Genomic DNA, 20,951 nt, shown 5'->3' with positions numbered 1-20,951 from the left:
TATATAATTATTATTATTATAAAATAAAGAAAATGGTAATAAATAACACATTTTATTAGTATTATCATTTAATTTATTATAATTTATTTTCATTATTATATTGTTATTTTGTATTATTTTTATATTTATTCATTGATTATTATTATGTATTTTAATATTAAATAATAAAAGAGTGTTTTTAATGTTTAATAATGTAATTTTCTTGTGTGTGTGTGTGTGTGTGCTTCACAATCTTCAAAGCTCTGAACTCTGTGCACTTATACTTAATCCCTGTGTCCTAAAGTTTGGATATGTACGTGCATTTTCATGCCTTTTGGTGTACATGTATCTGTCCCCCTGTTGCTGTTATTGTTTTTTATTAGCCTATTGTATGCTATGCTGTGTTTATTATGTTGTTCTGGTATGGCAATTGTAATTTGTTGTCACTGTCATTGTTTTCTGTCATCAATAATGTAAAAGTTTAATATAATATAATCACAATAACAATTACAACGTTATATTGATTCACATTTTAAGTGTACTTATCGAATTCTCTGTTTACACTTTCCTACGATGTGAGTGCACAAAATGACTGGCAGCATTGTCAAATAATATTGATGACATTTTTGTAACTTGGTGAGACAAAACGGAAGCCGCATAACGCCCCCTGTGGAATACTGAGGCGTTTCAAACACCGGAAGCAGCTGTAAGCCAACTGCCGTTCCACTGTTTTCAGTTCTACCGTTTCGGCATTCCTGAGCATTGACCAATCAGAACAGTTGACGAAGTTTCGCGCGTAATTCGTCTTCTCAGCTTATTCATTGTTCGCGGGAAACTGCTCACTTGTGGTTAAAATACAGATCTAAGTGCAGCGATGTCTCTCTTCCACCATGTTATTGATCGAGGACTTTCAAAAAGACGTAACGGTGAGTGTGATTTGAGATGGTTAAAGGAATTGCTTTTGATTTACGCGTTGTCTGTTTTAGTTGGCTATTGATCTGTTGCAAATTCGGTACATCACTTGACGGGTTTCTGATGATCTTATTTTATCATTTAATCGATTTGTACTCAGACCATCGTCGGGGGCTTCCTCTGTCCTCTCTGTTGGATGGATTTCAATGCACTCGACAGGATGAACATGTTTCATATGGATCTTCAGCTGCTGCTGTGCCGCCGTTTGGATGCACGTTTTGCTCTGGTACAAAAATTAAACTCTTGCATGCACAATGAGTTCACATCTACTCATACGGTAACCCAGACTAACATGTTATGTTTTTTTTCTTTGCAAAAATGTTAAAGCCCCCGGCCAGCAGAGCTGCCTAGCTATTGCAAATGAAGAAGGGCTTTTGTCTATCTTAAATGCAGGAGAAAAACAGAGCACTATACTGAAAGGTAGGCTCATTTCTATCAATACTAGTAAAAGAAAAAAGATTTTTGTAAGTATTAATCACACACGTTTTTGTTCAGCTGCAGCATAAATGTATAACTTTGGTTTTGCAGAGTGGCAGGCACATGATAATGCAGTTTTCGACATTGCTTGGGTTCCTGGTGTGAGCAGCTTGGTGAGATTAATTTGCTTCTTTCTTCTTAAGATGTTCTCAATGCTTAATAGTAATAAACTAAACTGTGCCCGGTATATATTGAGAGCTCAAAATGAGAGATTTGAATATATCCATATACAGGTGACCGCCTCGGGTGACCAGACAGCCCGTCTGTGGGATGTGATCACTGGCGACCTGCTGGGAACATTTAAAGGTCATCAGTGCAGTCTTAAATCAGTGGCTTTCTCAAAGCAAGAGAGAGGTAACTCTACTGATCCCATGATGAGACTTTGGAATCACACAGTCCCATACAACTCCAATTGTGCCTGTATGAATACTGTGCATAGAATGCACATTTTCTGTATGTACAGAATACCTGGATGATACGTTTGCCGACATGTGCAGTATCCAACTATAAGTACAACACTGCCCTGTACACCGTATCCCGCAATGGAATGTCCACAATTTCACAACCCATTTTTAGTGACAAAAAACTCAAATAACTTCAAACATGGTTTTAAAGGGGTTTGAATGGTAAAAGTAAAACCAAAATTAAACCGGTAACATACTGAGGTCACATGATAACAATGTGGGATACTACTGTTTGAATTGTTTTTCCTGACACATACATTGCAAGAATATCTCAGCTCTGCTGGTCTATACCAGGGCTCTTTAACTATTTTCTTGCGGGGGCCAGATTATCCAGATGAAAACTAGCGGGGGCCAAAAAAAATTCCGTATTTATTTTAGCTAGCACTTTCATAGCAAGTAACATGTTACTTAAAAAACACCTTTAATACTGTGCATTTATTCATATTAATATAGTCACAGGGTATACTCTATATTGAATTATATTTTTTTAAGGTCTGGCCATAAATTCCTTCATAAGATCTGGCTGAAAAACAAACAGGACTTATACTCTTAACTAACAAATAATTTTTGATAAACTTTACTATGAAAAAAACCCCATCATTTTAACATCTTCGGGCTATTGTTTACAAATTATTAAAACTGAGGAGAAACAATTTGACCTGCTAAAGCCCTTTCACAATATCAACCCACATATGAAAACAATGGTCATAAAAAAAATGTTATGTTTACTTACGAATGCATTTAAAAGTAATTTTCTTTTTGGGGAAAAATTTTCTTTTTTCTCTATAAAGTATCATCCTATTCAGTGAGGAAAAAATTAGTCCTGCAAATATTGTGACTGCACACAATAGCCAGTGCAGGAGTTGATGCTGATAAACCCGTGCATCTTATCACGTGACTTGTTGAGCGCTTTGCCACGGAGACATAGTACGTGTGGCGGCTTCACACCATCCACTGCGGCAACCATGCTCAACTCGCCACACGCCCCACTGAGAACAAACCACATTATAGCGACCACGAGGAGGTTACCCCATGTGACTCTACCCTCCCTAGCAACCGGGCCAATTTGGTTGCTTAGGAGACCTGGCTGGAGTCACACGGCACGCCCTGGGATTCGAAATGGCGAGCTAGCGAACTCCAGGGGTTGTAGCCAGAGTCTTTTACCCCAGTGAGCGTTGTTAAACTCACCGCTGATTGCTGTGGCTCACGTCTATGAATGCTGAATTTTGCACAGAGAGCGCTCTGGTATTTCAGATCGGAGGGCCAGACAACAATGATTGGTGGGGCAGATTTAGCCCGCAGGCCGCCAGTTGACTAGACCTGGACTATACAATGCAAGTGAATGGTTGTCAGAAATTTGAAGCTCCAAAAAGCCCACACAGGCAGTATAAAAGTAATCCATACTAATTCAATGGTTAAATCCATGTGATGTGATGGGTGTAGGCAGGGGCATTCTTGAGCTAATCTGAAGGCCACATGAACTTTGGAGGTCTGTAGCGAATGACTCTGCAGAAAGTTGGCGACCTCTGCGCACTATGCGCCTCAGCATCCGCTGACCCCGCTCTGTCATTTTACGTGGCCTACCACTTCGTGGCTGAGTTGCTGTCATTCCCAATCGCTTCCACTTTGTTATAATACCACTGACAGTTGACTGTGGAATATTTAGTAGCGAGGAAATTTCACGACTGGACTTGTTGCACAGGTGGCATCCTATCACAGTGCCACGCTGGAATTCACTGAGCTCCTGAGAGTGGCCCATTCTTTCACAAATGTTTGTAGAAGCAGTCTGCATGCCTAGGTGCTTCATTTTATACACCTGTGGCCATGGAAGTGATTGGAACACCTGAATTCAATTATTTGGATGGGTGAGCGAATACTTTTGGCAATATAGTGTACATTGAGGGGAACAAGTCCCCCCCCCCCCCCCCCCCCCAATAATTGATATCCTTGTTGCTGTTTTGCTGCAGTCCATTATGCACCGCTGTTTAATTGTCATTAAGTTGTTGCAGGAATAACAGAATGGTTTAAAAAAAGTTAAACTTTTAGCGTGCACAGTAGTCTAACACCGCTCGTTAATGTCATTTGAGATAGCCAATCAAATCGATGAAGACGGGACTCGAATTTAAGAAACTGAGCGGGAACCTCATTGATTATTCCGGCGGCACGCATAACGCACGCATCAGTATTCACATTTTGGTGAAATTTGCCGTTTTTAATTAAAAATGTCACGTCAATACGTGATTTCATATGTTATTCATAATTTTGAATGTGAAAACATTAATGGAGCAGTTTTCAGCGACTCGGCTCAAGACAAAGAGCGAATGTGTGTGTATATTGTAAAGGAATTGAATGATTTCTTTATTTAATTCTGATTTTTGTACAGCATATCTCCTAAGAGTCTACTTTTAAAAGAGACAAATTTATTTTGGGTATGAGCCACCAGTTAAAGGAGTAGTTCACCTAAAAATGGAAAGTGTATTTTTATTCACTCATTTACTCACCCTTATGTTGTTCAAAACCCGTATGCTGGGTTTTTTCTTGGAACGTAAAAACAGAAATTTTAAGCAGCTCTATTCCATAGAACAACAGTTTATAGTGAGATCGAGCTGTCAAGCTTAATAAAGGACAAATACTATAAAGCACTATTAAAGGTTCAGTATAAAGACATCATAACAGTAGTCCATATGTCTTGCATTTTAAAGCCTTTATTCAGAAAATTATTGCATTCAGATCCGTTACTATTTTAAAGGACTAAAGAGGATCATTATATTTGTGACCTCAACAACCATGACCCCACCCACCCACAAAATGGTTTGGTCCCCCCCAATGTTCAAGACGTGGTTACAGCCTTGGGTGTAGGTGAGAAACAGATCAATATTGAAGTCCTTTGTTACTATAAATTCTCCTCCCTCCCTGCCCGGTAGGTGGCGATATGCACGAAGAATACAAATTGCCAAAATACGAAAGTGAAAGGGGACATTTATAGTAAAAATGGACTTCAATATTGATCTGTTTCTCACCCACACCTATCACCCCAAAAAAATAATACAAGTGTATGACTAGAAAAATGTGAATGATTTATGTTCAGAATGAAATACTCACATAAAGCAGCGAAGCTGGCACACTTTTTTCCCAAACAAATGTTATTTTTAACCAAAGAGTTTGTCGACTCTTCTGCATTTTTGTGAGTATTCTATTCTGAACATAACCTACTGGTGTATATAATTTAAAAAAATGTCAAGACTGTTTAAGTGCCATTTTTTTGAAGAATTCCTATTTCTTGTTTTTTTTAATTATGTGTTTGTTTGTTGTATTCCCAACACAGCTGTATTTAGTACTGGTGGAAGGGATGGGAACATAATGGTCTGGGATACAAGATGCAGCAAAAAAGGTACTTTTATTTAAAAACAATTTATTTTCTCCCCTTTTTTTTCCCCAATTTGGAATGCCCAATTCCCAATGCGCTCAAAGTCCTCGTGGTGGCGTAGTGACTCGCCTCAATCCGGGTGGCGGAGGACGAATCTCAGTTGCCTCCCCGTCTGAGACTGTCAATCCACGCATCTTATCACGTGGTTTGTTGAGCGCGTTACCGCGGAGACATCGCGCGTGTGGAGGCTTCACGCCATTCTTCGCAGCGTCAATGCACAACTCGCCACGCGCCCCACCGAAAACGAGAACCACATTATAGTGACCACGAGGAGGTTACCCCATGTGACTCTTACCCTCCCTAGCAACTGGGCCAATTTGGTTGCTTGGGAGACCTGGCTGGAACTTTTTTCTTTATTTATTCAGATCAAGGTGTAAATATATTGGCTGTCGAAAATGATTTAAAGCTTACAAAATATTTTTCATCCATCACAGATGGTTTCTACAGGCAGGTAAAACAGATCAGTGGTGCCCATATGAAACCTGAGAGACACACGCCTCAAACAAAGAAGAGGCGAGGAATGGCGCCCCCTGTGGTGAGTTCAATAAGCGTCTTTTGTTTTATTTTTGTAAGATTAAATGGGGTGTAGATCATAATAGCAGTTGTATTTAATGGGATGTTCTTGGACTTGGCTCTTTCATTAAACATATTACAAAATAAGTGCAGTTTTATTAATCCAGAGATTTTCACTCCTCAGGACTCCCAGCAGGGTGTAACAGTGGTTCTGTTCTGCGATGAGAACAAGCTCATCTCTTCAGGAGCAGTAGACGGGTAGGTTCAAATTAGGGCTTGAGTAGCTTGATCAAATGGAAGTGAAGCCTAATTTTTTTTTTTGGAACTTGATGAATGCAAACCGTTAAGATTAAATGATTAATAAATAAATAAAAAATCTGGCATAAGTGCCAAAACAGCTTCTTTATACTGTATATATGTGTTAAGACTAAGATTGAAAATAGCAAGACTAACATTAATAGGATAGTTCCAATTGTAAAGCTCATGAGCCACATCGCTGTTGCAAAACAACTAAACTCTACGCCGCTTTACACCCCTTAATAACAAGTTCTGCCTCTTCTTGTTTGGGACGTATCCCGTTTCATATTTTCACATTAGTTCATGTTTTCTCATTGCTCTTGCTTGTAATATATGCAAATTAGTCCTGTTTGTAAACCATCCACACATGATGTGACACATTAATGGGTCTCTAATTACTATTATTTTGTCCATTGACTAATCCTATCTGTCTGCCAGAGTAACACTCATATCACCCAATACCAATCTTTGCAGTAGCAATAAATGTCTGTCTTTAATAAAACAAGTATAAAAAACATGTTCTTGCGTGGACTATATTCACACATTCCATCATAAAGTACAATAAAAGAGGATAACAGATGCATACCATAGCCAAGGTTAGCATGTTAGCATTAGCACCATGAATGCAGGATTTAAACATAAAAATTATACTTTGTCTAGTGCATATATCTTTCAGTTATCATGGAGTGGTTATCGAACAGCTCTTTATTTATTTATTTATTTATTTTTTACTGATCTCATGTGGATTCCATTCATAGAATGAGACAGAAAGCATGATTTTTATTGAATATGCCGCCTGAAGCAAATGACGTACAGATGCAGAACTGTTTAAGAATACCGAAAACGGGAGCCTGGGTATCTCAGCGAGTATTGATGCTGACTACCACCCTTGGAGTCGCGAGTTTGAATCCAGGGTGTGCTGAGTGACTCCAGCCAGGTCTCCTAAGCAACCAAATTGGCCTGGTTGCTAGGGAGGGTAGAGTCACATGGGGTAACCTACTCGCGATTAGTGGTTCTCGCTCTCATTGGGGTGTGTGGTAATTTGTGCGTGGATCGTGGAGAGTAGCATGAGCCTCCACATGCTGTGAGTCTCTGCGGTGTCATGCACAATGAGCCACGTGATAAAATATGCGGAATGACGGTCTCAGAAGCAGAGGCAACTGAGACTTGTCCTCAGCCACCTGGATTGAGGTGAGTAACCGCGCCACCACATGGACGTACTAAGTAGTGGGAATTTGGAATTCCAGATTGGGAGAAAAAGGGATAAAAAATAAAAAAAAATACCAAAAACAAACCTATGAAAATGGCTATGGTTGCGAGGAAGGTATAGACAACCACATTTTCTTAATCGGCTATATTTTCACAACATCGCTCCTCAGTCTGAATGTTATTATTACGCTTTACACAGAGTTTATAAGGATGAAAATGGAGTAAAGCAGAGCTTGTGTAGTTACCCTTACAAAAATTGACAGTTCACTGCAAATACTCCGCAAACTTGCCACAAATTGTTCATTGTTGTCAAAGGTTTGCCGGAGGTTCACCACTACCGGTGAAGAGCTACAAACTTCTGGCAAACATTTGTGGCGAATCGCAAGTAAATTTGCATGTGAAAATAACGAGCAGCCAGTTTGTGGCTAGTTTAGATTTTTTTTGTAATGGTAGAACAATCCAGGAGCACACAGTGTCGTTTTCTGCCTTCGGACATCACCATAAATGCACCGGATAATGTACGTCTGATCTGCACTGAAATCAACATGTAAAGAATGTAAGAAGTGCACGTGGCTGTAAAGTTTTCTATGTTGTTGTGGCTGTCTTGCTGTAGCTAACGTCTTTGACATACTACTATAATGCAAAAGGTCAATTGGAAAACGTCTACATCATTTTTTCAGCTGATGTCCTATTTTCACCGATTCGACTGAGCATTGTGTCATGTACTTGGACAGAGAGATTAAGACCGTAGCTTGACAATGCAAAAACCTGCGGTGGTTTGATTATAACTGCACATGTAAATGTACTCGCTGCCTCTTTAAGAAAACCGGCTGTTCTGTAAAGAGCGTCTGTAAATGAGCGCATATTAACGAGAGGGGACTCAAATGGCTTTCTGTAATCTGTGCTCTGCGTGATTATTATATAAATGTTTGTTGTTTTGTTGACATGTTTCTACTGTTGCATGGTGTATATAGTGTATATACGATATAGATTATTCAATATACAGTACAATCATACAACTCGGCTTTAATCGAGTATATACTTATGGCTTTATTTTTGAAGTTGTCTTTGGATGTCAAAAAGCACTCATCAGTAAAATCACAGCAGTTCAGTCTTGCTATGATGAATAACCGTTTGAATTCGTTTGAATTCTGATGTTTGCTTTGAGAACTTGACTGTCCAATAACGGTCCTCTCTCTGCATAGGACCATTAAAATGTGGGATTTGCGGAAGAACTACACTGCATACTATCACAAGCCTCTCCCTCTACAGGCCTATCCTTACCCAGGCTCCTGTACACGCAAACTAGGTATACAACTAATGTCCACCCTCTCTTTTGACCAATATTTATGAGCAGTGGTAATTAGTATTTGAATTTTCACCAATGCTTTCCTCCTGCAGGTTATTCTGGTCTTTCGCTGGACTCCACTGGCTCCAGGCTTTTCTCCAACTGCACAGATGACAACATCTACATGTTCAATATCAGTGGTTTGAAAACAACTCCAGGTAATATAAGAATAAAAAATGAATCCGCAGTGAATTTGTTTTTCAAATGTAATTTTATATGTAAAAAATGAAACGCTCATCTCCTAAAATGTTGAATCTCAACGAAATGGAGTTGCTATGCTCCCTAACACACTTTAAATATTCTCACTGGCGTGCTACATACCATCAGAGTCATGTATAACTTCTTTGTTATAAATAGGATTTTATTTTTTTATTTTAGGGACATGTTTTGAATAAACAAAAGAAAATGTTATTAAACTACCCTCAGATACTACTGTTATTTATAGAATAAAGATTAAAAACATGGAATAATCTTCACATGCTGTTTACCTGGATTTTGCAGTGTTTCATTTTTAATATTTAAAGTAATGGTTCATTCAAAAATTAAATTTCTCATTTACTCGTGCTCATGCCATCCCAGATGTGTATGACTTTCTTTCTTCTTGAGAACACATTAAGATTTTTATAAGAATATTTCGGCTCTGTAGATCCTTTCAATGCAAGTGAATGGTGGCCAGAGCTTTGAAGCTCCATAAAGCACAAAGGCTGCGTAAAAATAATCCATGCGACTCCAGTGGTTAAATCCATGTCTTCAGAAGCGATATGAAGGGTGTGAGTGAGGAAAAGATACATATTTAAGTCCTTTTTTACTTTAAATCTCCACTTTCACATTATTTTGTTTTTTGGCGATTCGCATTCTTCGTGCACCATTCTGGTTGGGGCTGGTTAAAGGTGGAGGTTTATAGTAAACAAAGGACTTAAATATTTATCAGTTTTTCACCTACACCTGTCATATGGCTTCAGAAGACATGGATTAAACCACTGAAGTCGTATGAATTACTTTTATGCTGCCTTCATATGGTTTTTGGAGATTTAAAGTTCTGGCCATCATTCACTTGCATTGTATGGACCAACAGAGCTGAGAGATTCTTCTAAAAAATTTAGTTTGTGTTCTGCAGCAGAAAGAAAGTCATCTACATCTTTAATGGCATGAGGGTGAGTAAATAAGAATTTTCATTTTTGGGTGAACTATTCATTTAAAAAAACATTTTTGGTAATTGACAAGTACTTTGAAATGATAATTGAGGGCTAATAAAGGTCTTTCCCTTTACAGTTGCTGTATTCAGTGGTCACAGTAACTCCTCGTTTTATGTGAAGTCTAGTGTCAGCCCAGATGACCAGTTCCTGGCTAGTGGCTCAAGTGACCATCATGCTTTCATATGGAAGGTGAGGAGTCCTTTGAACACCCACAGAGTCTATGGTGATCTAGAAATCCTTCTGGCATACCCAGATCTCCATGTCTCATCTGAGAATTGGGACATTTGTGGTCACTATCTGCACATTCTTGACTCTTTATCACTGTTGTTCAAGATTTTAGACCCAAAACAAGCTCCCTTGATGCTTCAGGGTCATAGCCAGGAAGTCACTTCAGTGGCCTGGTGCCCCACTGACTTTACCAAGGTAATTTGTTTTTATAAATCTTATTGATGTATTGCAGTCCATTTAAACTGCTGAAGTGCACATTCCCAAATGTTCCAGCAACAGCTGTTAACTAACTTGCATTAGGTTTGCATGCATTTTTCCGAGTGCATATCACTTGAGTGCACCCCCGTTTTGTGACTGAACAACTGATTTTTGGACTATGCAGTTGTTCTTTCACATGCACTCGCACAAAACATTGTTGACCGTTTGCTTCACGTGTTAAGAGATGTGAATATTTAATTTACAGTAAGAAAAAATGGCTTGGATTTTGTTTAACCATTTGTTTTAGAATTGTGAATTGCGACCTTTTCAAAATGTATGGTCATTAAGTAATATAGTTAGCGTTGGGAAACCCTATTTAGAAACTTTCATTTTGTAAATAATACTGGAACTGAATTATCTTTATAACTTTCGATTCAGTGAACGGTTCTCAAATGTGCATTCTTCCGCCGTTGCAGGTGGAACATTGTACTAAAATCCTACCATTCTGCAGCACCGCAAAACATCCAGTGTGACCAGTGTAGTCCGATTCCCAAACAAATGACTCTTATGAGCCGGTTCTTTCGAATCTACACCACAAAACATACAGTGCTACATCCCGGATGCATTACTCCTTAACAGCCAGTTCTTTTTTTTTTTTTTTTTTTTTTCTTGTGAATATAAAAAAATAATTACTGAACCGCAAGCCATTCATTTTGTCATGTTAAAATATCAAATCATCATTTGGTAACATGGCAGCAAATTGCATTTCCTATTTCCATACATTTGTTTCCTCAAGAATTCTAAAATAAGCATTAAAGGAAAAGTTAACCCCCCCAAAATATTTTTTTCTATTTTACTCACCCTCATGCCATCCCAGATGTGTATGACTGACTGACTTCTGCAGAACACAAATGAAGATTTTTAGAAGAATATTTCAGGTCTGTAGGTCCATACAATGCAAGTGAATTGCTGGCCAGAACTTTGAAGCTCCAAAAAGCACAAAGGCAGCATAAAAGTAATCCAAAAGACTCCAGTTGTTTAATCTATGTCTTCAGAAGTAATCCAATCGGTTTTAGGTGAGAACAGACCGAAATGTAACCTTGTTCACTATAAATTTTTCCACTGCTGTCCTTGGTGATCATGATTTAAAGCTCGATTACACTTCCAAGTGTTTGATGCATGCGCAGAACGCTAGATGGCGCTAGGAAGTGTAATCGAGCTTGCGTTCATGATCGCCAAGGGGACTGCTGATATCAAGATTTATAGTGAAAAAGGTGTTCCATTTTGGTCTGTTCTCATCAGAGACCAATTGGATTGCTTTAGAAAACATGGATCAAACCACTGGAGTCATATGGATTACGTTTATGCTGCCTTTATATGCTTTTTGGAGCTTCAAATTTCTGGTCACCATTCACTTGCATTGTATGGACCTACAGAGCTGAGATTCTTCCAAAAATCTTCATTTCTGTTCCGCAGAAGAAAGTCATACAAACTGGGATAGTATGAGGGTGAGTAAATAAGATAATTTTCTTTTTTTGGGTGAACTGTCCCTTTAATGGAACCGTTAATGAACCAGAATTGTTGAGCAGAATCGGAACCAGAATCGTTAAATATAGAGCAGTGTAATATTTGTCACTCTCTCTGCAGATTGCTTCTTGCTCTGATGACAACACTGTTAGGATCTGGCGCCTGAACTGCAGACTAGAAGGAGAAAACGCCGCAAACAGAGATGCCAACATTGTAGGCTGGACACTTCGTAAAATCCGATCACCAGCTAGAACACCCGGTAGGATTTATTTTGATTTGTGTAAAACATTTGACTGTCATATTTCAAACATAAATAATACATTGTGAACATTGCAGGCAGATTTAGCTGGTAAATAAGTTGTTGTTGTTTTTGTTTTTTAAGGGTCTGCAGTATTTTTGAGACATGACACATTGTAATGACATGAATATATTCAATTATACAATTGAAACTGATGGAATTGAATAGTGTTCAGCGAATCATGCACAGTAAAGACTTTTTACAATTGTAATTCAGTTATCATTGTCTTTTCAGACCCTCCCAGCCCTGTTCCACACACTCCCGCCAAAAGTCCCAGGTCAGAGAGGGCTGTCTCTCTGGCTTCACCCCAGCCTGCTGCTTGTGCACCCTCCGGTGCCGATTTACCCCTCCCATCAAACACATCTGCACCTATGGCCAAACTCAGCAGCCCCAAAATCCCTTCATCTATCCAGCAGTGGATCAGCCGCAGTTGTTCTCCAGGTAACCGTGACGCATCTCCACCTCGTAAGGTGCTCCAACCTGTCGTCCAGGGTCCCTCCTCTGAACGGCGTGCCAAGCGACGACTGGAAACGGGTGATGCTGCTGGATCTGGTTTGGGCGAGGAGAATGGAGTATCTGAGTTGTATTCGGATATGAAGAGGAGCAGGAGTTCGGTGAGCTCTCAGAACTGTTCTGATGAGAAGAGCGACTTATTCAGTTGGGAAACTGAAGAGAGGCGCTGCTCAACCGTTGAAGCTGGTAAAGAGAACAGCTCTCCAAGAAGGACTGATTGGTTGTCCGTGATCAGCCAGAGACTTAAAGGATCAGCTCAGCCCAAAAGTCCCAACAGCATCAGCAAACGACAGGATGCTAGAATACACTGCTCCCCAGTGAGTAATGCATGCAAATATACATTTGCGACATGTCACTGCAGCTCTACTGTCTCAATGTACATAATCAGAAAATTGCTCTCGTAATTTTGTAATACACAGCTAACATAGGCGTCACGTTTATTTTGGCATCCAGATTAACAGCTCGACTGCTTCTACTGCGGGTAGAATTTTGGACCTGAGCCTATTTTTGTGCATAGTGTACTGAAATTGTAAGCATTAAATTCAGTGTAAACTTAACTCAAACTTTTGTAATAGGCTTTTATGACAACTTAATGTAGTGAACTTCTCCCATAGTTTGGGGGGAGTTGTCAACAGGAGGGGGTTCGTGAGATAAAAAATATTTACGTAATTTACCGAATTTTTAAAACATTGACGACATTGTTCGCCCTGTAGTCCTGAATAGCAATACCACTTATCAGCCACTTGTGAGTTGGTTCAGTTCACTGCCAACCTGACTGTTTGGTAGAGGCTTCTGGTGGGTCTTAAGGCCTTCAATTTATCTGGACGGATAATATTTTGTTGTACTGCAGCTGAAATGTTTTTAGGGTTAGCTAACCCCTAGCAAACTGGCCAATAGTAAATTGAATAAAATGTATAGTTAATGTAAAAAAAGTACAAAAAATTGAATGAAGGTTTGTGAAAATGTACAGAGAATTCTAAAAATTAAGTGCAAAATTATATTTTAAAAGCTAAAAGGTGCACTCCGTTTAAAAGAAATTTTACTCCCAAAGAAATGAATTGTAATTTAAACGTATGTAAAAAAAAAACAAACAAAAAAATTATGAGCTCTCACATGAGATGAAGACTCGCATCAGTAACCTTATAAAAGCTGTTTTATTCTAAATGGAGTGGGTCACCTCATGGGGGCTGCCATATTAGGGTCACATGACAGCTGAATACTACTCGCTTAAAGGTGAGCTTTTTGTTCATGTCATCTTGGACTGACACCTAGTGGTGTGGAGGCAGCATCATTTAAACACTTTCAGTTACTAATCACAGTAAGCCATGATGAATTTATCCATGAGTAGAGTGTCCAATAAAAGGGTGATTACTGAGATTTAGTGAGTAGTATTTGGCTGGTCATGTGATCCTAACATGGCAGCCCCCATGTGCGGACCCTCTTCATGTAGAATAAAGCGGGTTATTGATATGACTGGAATCTTCATGATTTAATACATGTTTCAAAACTGCTAATATTTTTGAGACGTAAAACTTTTTGTGAGGGGGGAAAAAAAATGGTGTACTTTTTTCTTTTTTTTTTTTTTTTAAATCTCAGTAACCGTCATGTTATTGGACACTTACTCCATGATTTTAGAGGAAGACCTATATATCGGTTTTACCGATTAATCGGTGCCGATAGTTGCTGTTTGGTATGATTGTTTTCGGCAAAAATCTATACCATTAGTTAATTCTTCATTAAATAAGAGTCCCCGTTGTGTTTTGGGCTTGTTTATACTTTTAAAAGTCCTGCGTATATTTACTATTGGGATTTTGGTTGAACCATAAACTGCATCTGGGCTTTTATTCATTTAGGGTTCTTTGTAACCCTAATTATTACAAAGCCCATTATTGTAAGGAAAAAATAAGATCAATTTTTGACGTTCCATAAATTGATTTTAAAAACTATCGTCCGATAAATCGGTTATCAGCCTTTCCCACCACCTTGGTTATCGGTATCAGCAAAATCCACTATCGGTTGACCTCAGTTGATTTAATGAATCATGACTGACTGTGAATAGTGAATTTCTACAATGGCATCGGTAACTCTTTCGTTTGAATGATGCATCCAGGCCACTAGGTGTCTGTGTGAGTCCAAGATGGCATGTTCAAACAATTACTGAGTGCACCTTTAACATTAGTTCAAATATCAGGGGGAACTTCAAGTATGTAATTTTGGTCAAAGGGGCTCAGTTGACAAAGTACTAAACATGAAAATGTTCTTTTCAGTATAGAACCAAAAAACACTGTTAGTGGGAAAGCTCATCGTGAGCATGCTGTTGCAGATAGGTTGCTGCTTCGTTGATGTTGAGCTGTGTAAAACGGGCCTGACACTCTAATTGTTGCCAGATGATCCGATCAGTTTGTGAAATGAAGTTTAATTCGTATTGTTTTCTCTCATTAGGCAGCAGTCTCTCCACTTCCCACGAGAGTCGTCTCCCCTCCATCAGCCCAGAAAACGTCACCTTCCAGACCTATGATAAAAATCTCTAGCTACTTTATGAAAAGGACACAAGACTGATCATTATTTGATCATCAGACAATCCTGCTGAGAACTCTGATGTTTTATGACAAAAATGTATAGTTTAAATTCCATCCCATGTTTCCTTGAAATATGTGGCCTGTATTTATGTATGTGATGCTTAGATTTTTATCTAGTTGTATGTTTTTAAATATGTTTCTTTTAAGAGAGGGATCAAAGTGATGGACAATGTGAACATCGGAGAACTGTCATTTTGACACTGCAATTAAACTCTACAAAAGCTTCCATGGCTTATTGTAATGTTTTCAATATGCAGTTAACTTGCTGCTAGAGCTTTACACTGTTTAACTCGCATTTTAAAGCAGTTGCATCAATAATTTAAGGTCTTCCCTCAATTTGATGAACATAGTGTTTGTACATCCAAATCTGTAATGCTCTTTATTTGTGCTCGTCTCAACTTAAACATGGGTGACATGCTTTTCAGATTTCTACATTGATTTTAAAGCAGCACTTTACATAACTAATCCATATACAGTTAGCTCAGTGCTTTTGAAATATTGAAGAACTGCAAACTGCAGTGAGTTCCAAAATTTTGTATACAAGTTTATTTTTAACTCTATGCTCTTTACTTTAGGATCTGCTGCTTTGAGCAGACTACATGCTGTACCATAAATGTATATATTATTATTATTATTTTTTTTTTTTAAGTTTGTTTGACTGCAAACTTGTCTGGAATCTGACCTGATAATTCTGCTTCCATATTTGTTGTAAAACATGCACATTCAACGTTTGTGGATATTTATGTACTATTTTGTGTGCGTTTAAGGATGCAGTTGTAACCTCTTTCGCTTGTTGTGTATTTCCCGACAATCCATTAAAACACGAATCTGATTGGTCAGAGGGCGGGATTTACTGTCTGCGCGAACGCTGATTGGGTGAACATTCTGTCAGTCCGCCTCTTTTTTTTTTTTTTTTTTTTTTTTTTTTTTAGACCCCAGCGGAGCGCAACAGCAGCTGAATGAAGTTCAGTGGATTTGATAATGTTTTACGGCCCGGAGGATACGCATTAAAGTCTTTCCTTACATCGCCAATAAATGGAGCCTATTCCAAGCGTGTGGATAATTGTGACTCCGTGACTTTCGGGTTAATATTTGCAACCCGAGTTTGAATTGTGCTGCGTAGACGAAGTTAAGGGTTTGTTTTTTTTTTTGCACGCGCGCGCAGGTATACTTAGGCACCGGGGAAATGTTTGAACATTTCATCATGATAAGTGCTGCTATTAACTAATTTCTCCACTTTCATACGTCAGCAAAATATAGACCCGTGATTCCTGTGGCTTGTTTGTGGATCATGCATGAGTGTTGACTCAAATCTACGGGACTGTATTGACTGCATGTCATTAGATGGGGTCTGTAGAGTTTAATAAGCAGCAGGGTCAGTGGGATGTCGGTCAGACTAGAGAACATTTAATGCAAATGCAATCCCTGTAAACTCGGTTTATGGATAGAGCTGCTTCGGAAATGTCGGCGATATCAGCGTCTGAGAAAGTGGACGGATTCACTCGGAAATCGGTGAGGAAGGCTCAGAGACAGAGGATTTGTCAGGGCTCGTCTCAGTTTGCGGCGAACAGCAGCATCAGGCCTGCGGCTCCGGAGATTTCTGCTCTGCCGCAACTCAAAGGTAAGAGGATAAAGGGCTGGAAATAGACACACTGGCTGTGTATTAAAACCGAGTGAGCTGCCTACCTAGACAGCATTGTTGACCAGCATAGGCGCGTGCCGAGTCATTGACAAATAAGATGACAAAAATTAGAGAAAAAAGCAACTCGTGGCTAGTTTAAAACACGTGTCAGGTTCGTAGAAAGGTAATTTCCATTTTTTTATATATATTCTCTAAAAATAACCGAATTAATGATTTCAAAGTATTAAGTGGTGTAACGTTAAATAAAGCTACTAAAATACTTTCCTTGCACATTAAAAACATGAGTGTACAAAACGATATTTTTTTTTTTTTTTTACAAATTTTTTTCAGTCACGACTATAGTTTTCTTAGTTTACCCATTTTACCTGAAAATGTAAAAAAAAAAAAAAAAAAAACAGTCATGAGGGCCTAAAGGGGTCTTCTCTGTTTTTTTTTTTTGTTTTTTTTTGTCAGGTGACATCAAAATGGCTTCCTGCATGTTGGTTACACCACCTGATTTTGATATGGAAAGTTTTTTTTTTTTTTTTTTAAGAAATAAAATATTTTTTCCAAACTAGTTACTGTCTCTGGAAGGTTACACCACAGATATTTTTACTTAAAGGGGTCATGACATGAGGAATACAATTTTCCTGGATTCTTTTGACATAAGAATTAAATGTACTGTAAAAACATACTGTATGTTTCAGAACTCAAAACTTCCTCCTCACTGCAAAAAGAGCATTTGTTGAAACCAAGCTGCCAAAATAACTGGTTCTCTACTTCCTCCACATTGTGATGTCACACTGTGGTAGACATTTGCATCTGACCACCTCCACAACAACACATCAACGCCTACTTTAACTTATCATTTCCGTAGCCCTGCTCGGTAGCAGCAAGCAGTGAGATGCCTAGAGAGCAGGTCAGTCAAGAGCAGAGAGCCAATCATAACAAAAAGTGCCCTATAAAAGTCATTTTGATATGTTTTCTATTAAAACTCAGGAATTGAAAACATATTCATCATAGTAGAGGTGTATTCAAGTAATTATGAGAGCATTTTCTGTATTTTTAAAAAACTTATGGAGACAAAAAAAATAAATAACTGAGTGTCACTTCATTGACCCACATACACTAAACTCACCAGGAATGGATAAAATACAGGAATAGAATGGATAAATTAAGAACAACTTCAGAAGTTTAAGAGCAGGAAAATTGTACTGCAAATAGTATTAGATTTAAAAAAAAATTTTTTTTAATTCTCTCATCATTTACTCACCCCAATGCCATCCCAGATGTGAATGACTTTCTTCTGCAGAACACAAATGAAGATTTTTAGAAGAATATTTCAGGTCTGTAGGTCCATATAATGCAAGTGAATGGTGACCAAAACTTTGAAGCTCCAAAAAGCACAAACGGCATTATAAAAGTAATCCATAAGACTCCAGTGGTTCAATCCATGTCTTCAGAAGGGATATGATAGGTGTGTGTGAGAAACAGAATATTTCAGTTCTTTTTTACTATAAATCTTGACATCTGCATTCAGTCAAGCACTTGGAAGTGTAATCGAGCTTAAAATGATTATCATGCATAGAGACTGCAATGGCAAGATGCACAGTAAAAAAGGAATTACATTTTGGTCTGTTTTCACCCAAATATGATTAGATTCAGAAGTGGATTTAACCACTGGAGTCTTTTGTGCTGCCTTTATGTGATTTTTGGAGCTTCAAAGTTTTGGTCGCTATTCACTTGTATTGTATGGAACAACAGAGCTGAGATATTCTTCTAAAAAGCTTTGTGTTCTGCTGAAGAAAAAAGTCATACACATCTGGGATGGCATCAGGGTGAGTATGATGAGAGAAATTTCATTTTTGGGTGGACTATTCCTTTGAAGTCTGGCCTAAATAATAGCAAGAATAACAATTTCTAAAGTATTATGGCCTTGTTTTTCTTTCTGATTTAGTTTTTATTTATTTTAATGTTAATTTTTATACAACCTCTCTCTCTCTATTTCTCCAATGAAGTGCTAACTGTTCTTTGTTTGTGTAATATGCGAAAAAAAAAAAAAAAAAAAAAAAAAAAAAAATGACATGGAACACGCTAATGATGCCCAAAAATGCTGTCTAGGTAAGTAGCTGTTTTGAGACACAGCCAGTCAGTGCAACTTATGACACCATTTGATGTATAAATGCACTAATCCCTGTCAAATGTGTTCCTCTATATGTGTTTTATTGGTTAAGTCGGACACTAAAGTCTTCTATTTACATCTTTGAATGGCCACAAGTGAAGCATTAACAATAGGCCCTTTACTAGGGAGAGTCATGTTGGGTGTAGACTGTAAATATTGATTGTGTCAAAGTGATCACTGTCGCGTCTTCTTATCAAGGGAAGCATCTTTATTTCATGGTCCAACCTGTGGTTTCCCACATTTCCTGTCCTCATATTGTTGCCTTTGGAAGTCACATGGTTGTCAGTTTTGTAAATCAGTAAATACAGACATGGAGAGAGGGAGGGAGATGAAACTAATGTAATCGCTGTTTTGTCAGAGTCTGTAGTTGAGGTCATGCTTGCCAGTTTCATTGTAGAGTTTTTATTCAAGGTGTTTCATATCTTTCATCTTAAGAAACACAAAAAGAAACATTTACAGTATTTGCTAAAGTCTAGTTAGCCGAGTCAACATGAAGCACAAGTCGACCAGCTGGTACAGCACTGAATTGTGAGTAAAGGCTTGCAGAGTGAGAACATTGAAGATCTGAATGTTTTCCTGTACTGGAAACAGCTGGGCAGCATGTTAAGTCATATTAGAAATACTGACATTATGACTCTCCAGAGACCTGCCATGTAGCTATGGCAACCACACGCTCGGGGTGTTATTGGGAACCTCAACCAATTGAATGATTCATTCTGTGTGTGCTCTTGTGTGAATGAGGGCAAATTAAAGGGAGGCAATCAATGAATGTGTTTCTGATGTTCGCAAAGTGAGCTAGATTCTGTATGGTCATTTGGCTCTATTTTGTGGCAAAAACAGTAAGTCTTGGCAGAAGTTGTCTGGGAAAGACAACAGGGACAGTGGCATTCAGATCGGTTACATAAGGTGTATTAATAGAGCAGCAGTGGGGTTGTGTTACAATCCCCCCAGCTCTGTGTGCGAGTCGCTTCGACTGGTGTTCTCTCACTGATAAATCCTCTCTGAGTGGAAAAAAAGCATCATGAATTGAAGTTTACAGAAGCCTGAAACAGACACTCTGTAAGAACTAGTGCACCGAAAGAGCAGCAAATAATTGAAAAACAAAACTTCCAGTACCTGTTAAAGGGTTAGTTCACCCAAAAATGAAAATTCTCTCATTATTTACTCACCCTCATGATATCCCAGGTGTGTATGACTTTCTTTCTTCACCAGAACACATTTGAAGAAAATTGGAAAAATGTCCTTGCTTAGTAGGTCCTTAAAATGCAAGAGGATGGTGATCAGACTTTTGAAGAGAGCGAGAACCACTAATCGTGACCACGAGGAGGTTACCCCATGTGACTCAACGCTCCCTAGCAACTGGGCCAATTTGGTTGCTTAGGAGACCTGGCTGGAGTCACTCAGCACACCCTGGATTTGAACTTTCGACTCCAGGGGTGGTAGTCAGCGTCTTTGCTTGCTGAGCTAACCAGGCCCCCCCGTTTAATGTAGTTTTGAGATAAACCACAATTACGGCCTAAGGAGGGTGTATGCTGGGTTGAAAACCTCAAGGCTTGAAAGCGGTGTCGTCTTTTTTACAGTACATCATGTTTTGTTCTGAAAGCAAAAAGAAACAAATGAAAAACAAAATGTACACTGTCATTCACTCAACCTCGCAGCATGACCGAAGCAAAGCAGGCGCGATTACTTGCACGATTCAGTTTACTTGCGCGATTCAGTTTACTTGCTGTTGCTTTTGTGCCATTGATTACCCTTCCGCTCGCCAGTGTTGGCATGCGTGCCGTAGGTTGCCAACCCCTGTATTAGTCGGTACTTTTGAATCTACACTGTAAACATACAGTGCTTCCTACCAAGCAAATTACTTTTATCAGCCTGTTATTTTTAGTTAATCATAAACTTACTGAGCCATAAGTAAATTATTTC

The 20,951-nt window shown here is 38.6% G+C and overlaps 2 protein-coding genes across 2 annotated transcripts in view; both read left to right on the top strand.

Annotated features, from left to right (window-relative positions):
- The first annotated feature begins 772 nt into the window (after window positions 1-772).
- On the top strand, window positions 773-16,051 carry dtl (denticleless E3 ubiquitin protein ligase homolog (Drosophila)). Its single transcript, XM_051654770.1, has 15 exons — window positions 773-905; window positions 1,052-1,177; window positions 1,279-1,371; window positions 1,480-1,541; window positions 1,662-1,782; window positions 5,218-5,283; window positions 5,754-5,854; window positions 6,017-6,090; window positions 8,544-8,647; window positions 8,740-8,844; window positions 9,959-10,071; window positions 10,216-10,305; window positions 11,956-12,094; window positions 12,368-12,963; window positions 15,089-16,051. Exons 1-15 carry the CDS (start codon window positions 854-856, stop codon window positions 15,203-15,205), a joined length of 1,959 nt encoding a protein of 652 aa, XP_051510730.1. The 5' UTR covers window positions 773-853; the 3' UTR covers window positions 15,206-16,051.
- A 117-nt stretch (window positions 16,052-16,168) lies between these two features.
- LOC127415830 (serine/threonine-protein phosphatase 2A 56 kDa regulatory subunit alpha isoform-like) overlaps window positions 16,169-20,951 on the top strand; it is a 40,123-nt gene continuing 35,340 nt past the window's right edge. The window contains exon 1 of the mRNA XM_051654810.1: window positions 16,169-16,846. Within this exon, the coding sequence (XP_051510770.1) occupies window positions 16,666-16,846 (181 nt within the window). The 5' untranslated portion in view covers window positions 16,169-16,665. The remainder of the gene's footprint in view (window positions 16,847-20,951) is intronic.

This window comes from Myxocyprinus asiaticus, chromosome 25 (assembly GCF_019703515.2).
Source record: "Myxocyprinus asiaticus isolate MX2 ecotype Aquarium Trade chromosome 25, UBuf_Myxa_2, whole genome shotgun sequence".
NCBI classification, from domain to species: domain Eukaryota; kingdom Metazoa; phylum Chordata; class Actinopteri; order Cypriniformes; family Catostomidae; genus Myxocyprinus; species Myxocyprinus asiaticus.
The sequence above is the reverse complement of the archived record's forward strand: the minus strand, read 5'-3'. Positions and strand labels throughout refer to the sequence as shown.

Bases quoted from the DNA above. Each gene is read 5' to 3' on its own strand.
- dtl (XM_051654770.1), top strand. From the start codon at position 854: ATGTCTCTCTTCCACCATGTTATTGATCGAGGACTTTCAAAAAGACGT. The intron at 1,372-1,479 runs GTAGGCTCATTT...TTGGTTTTGCAG, and splicing joins ACAGAGCACTATACTGAAAG to AGTGGCAGGCACATGATAAT. The intron at 12,095-12,367 runs GTAGGATTTATT...TTGTCTTTTCAG, and splicing joins ATCACCAGCTAGAACACCCG to ACCCTCCCAGCCCTGTTCCA.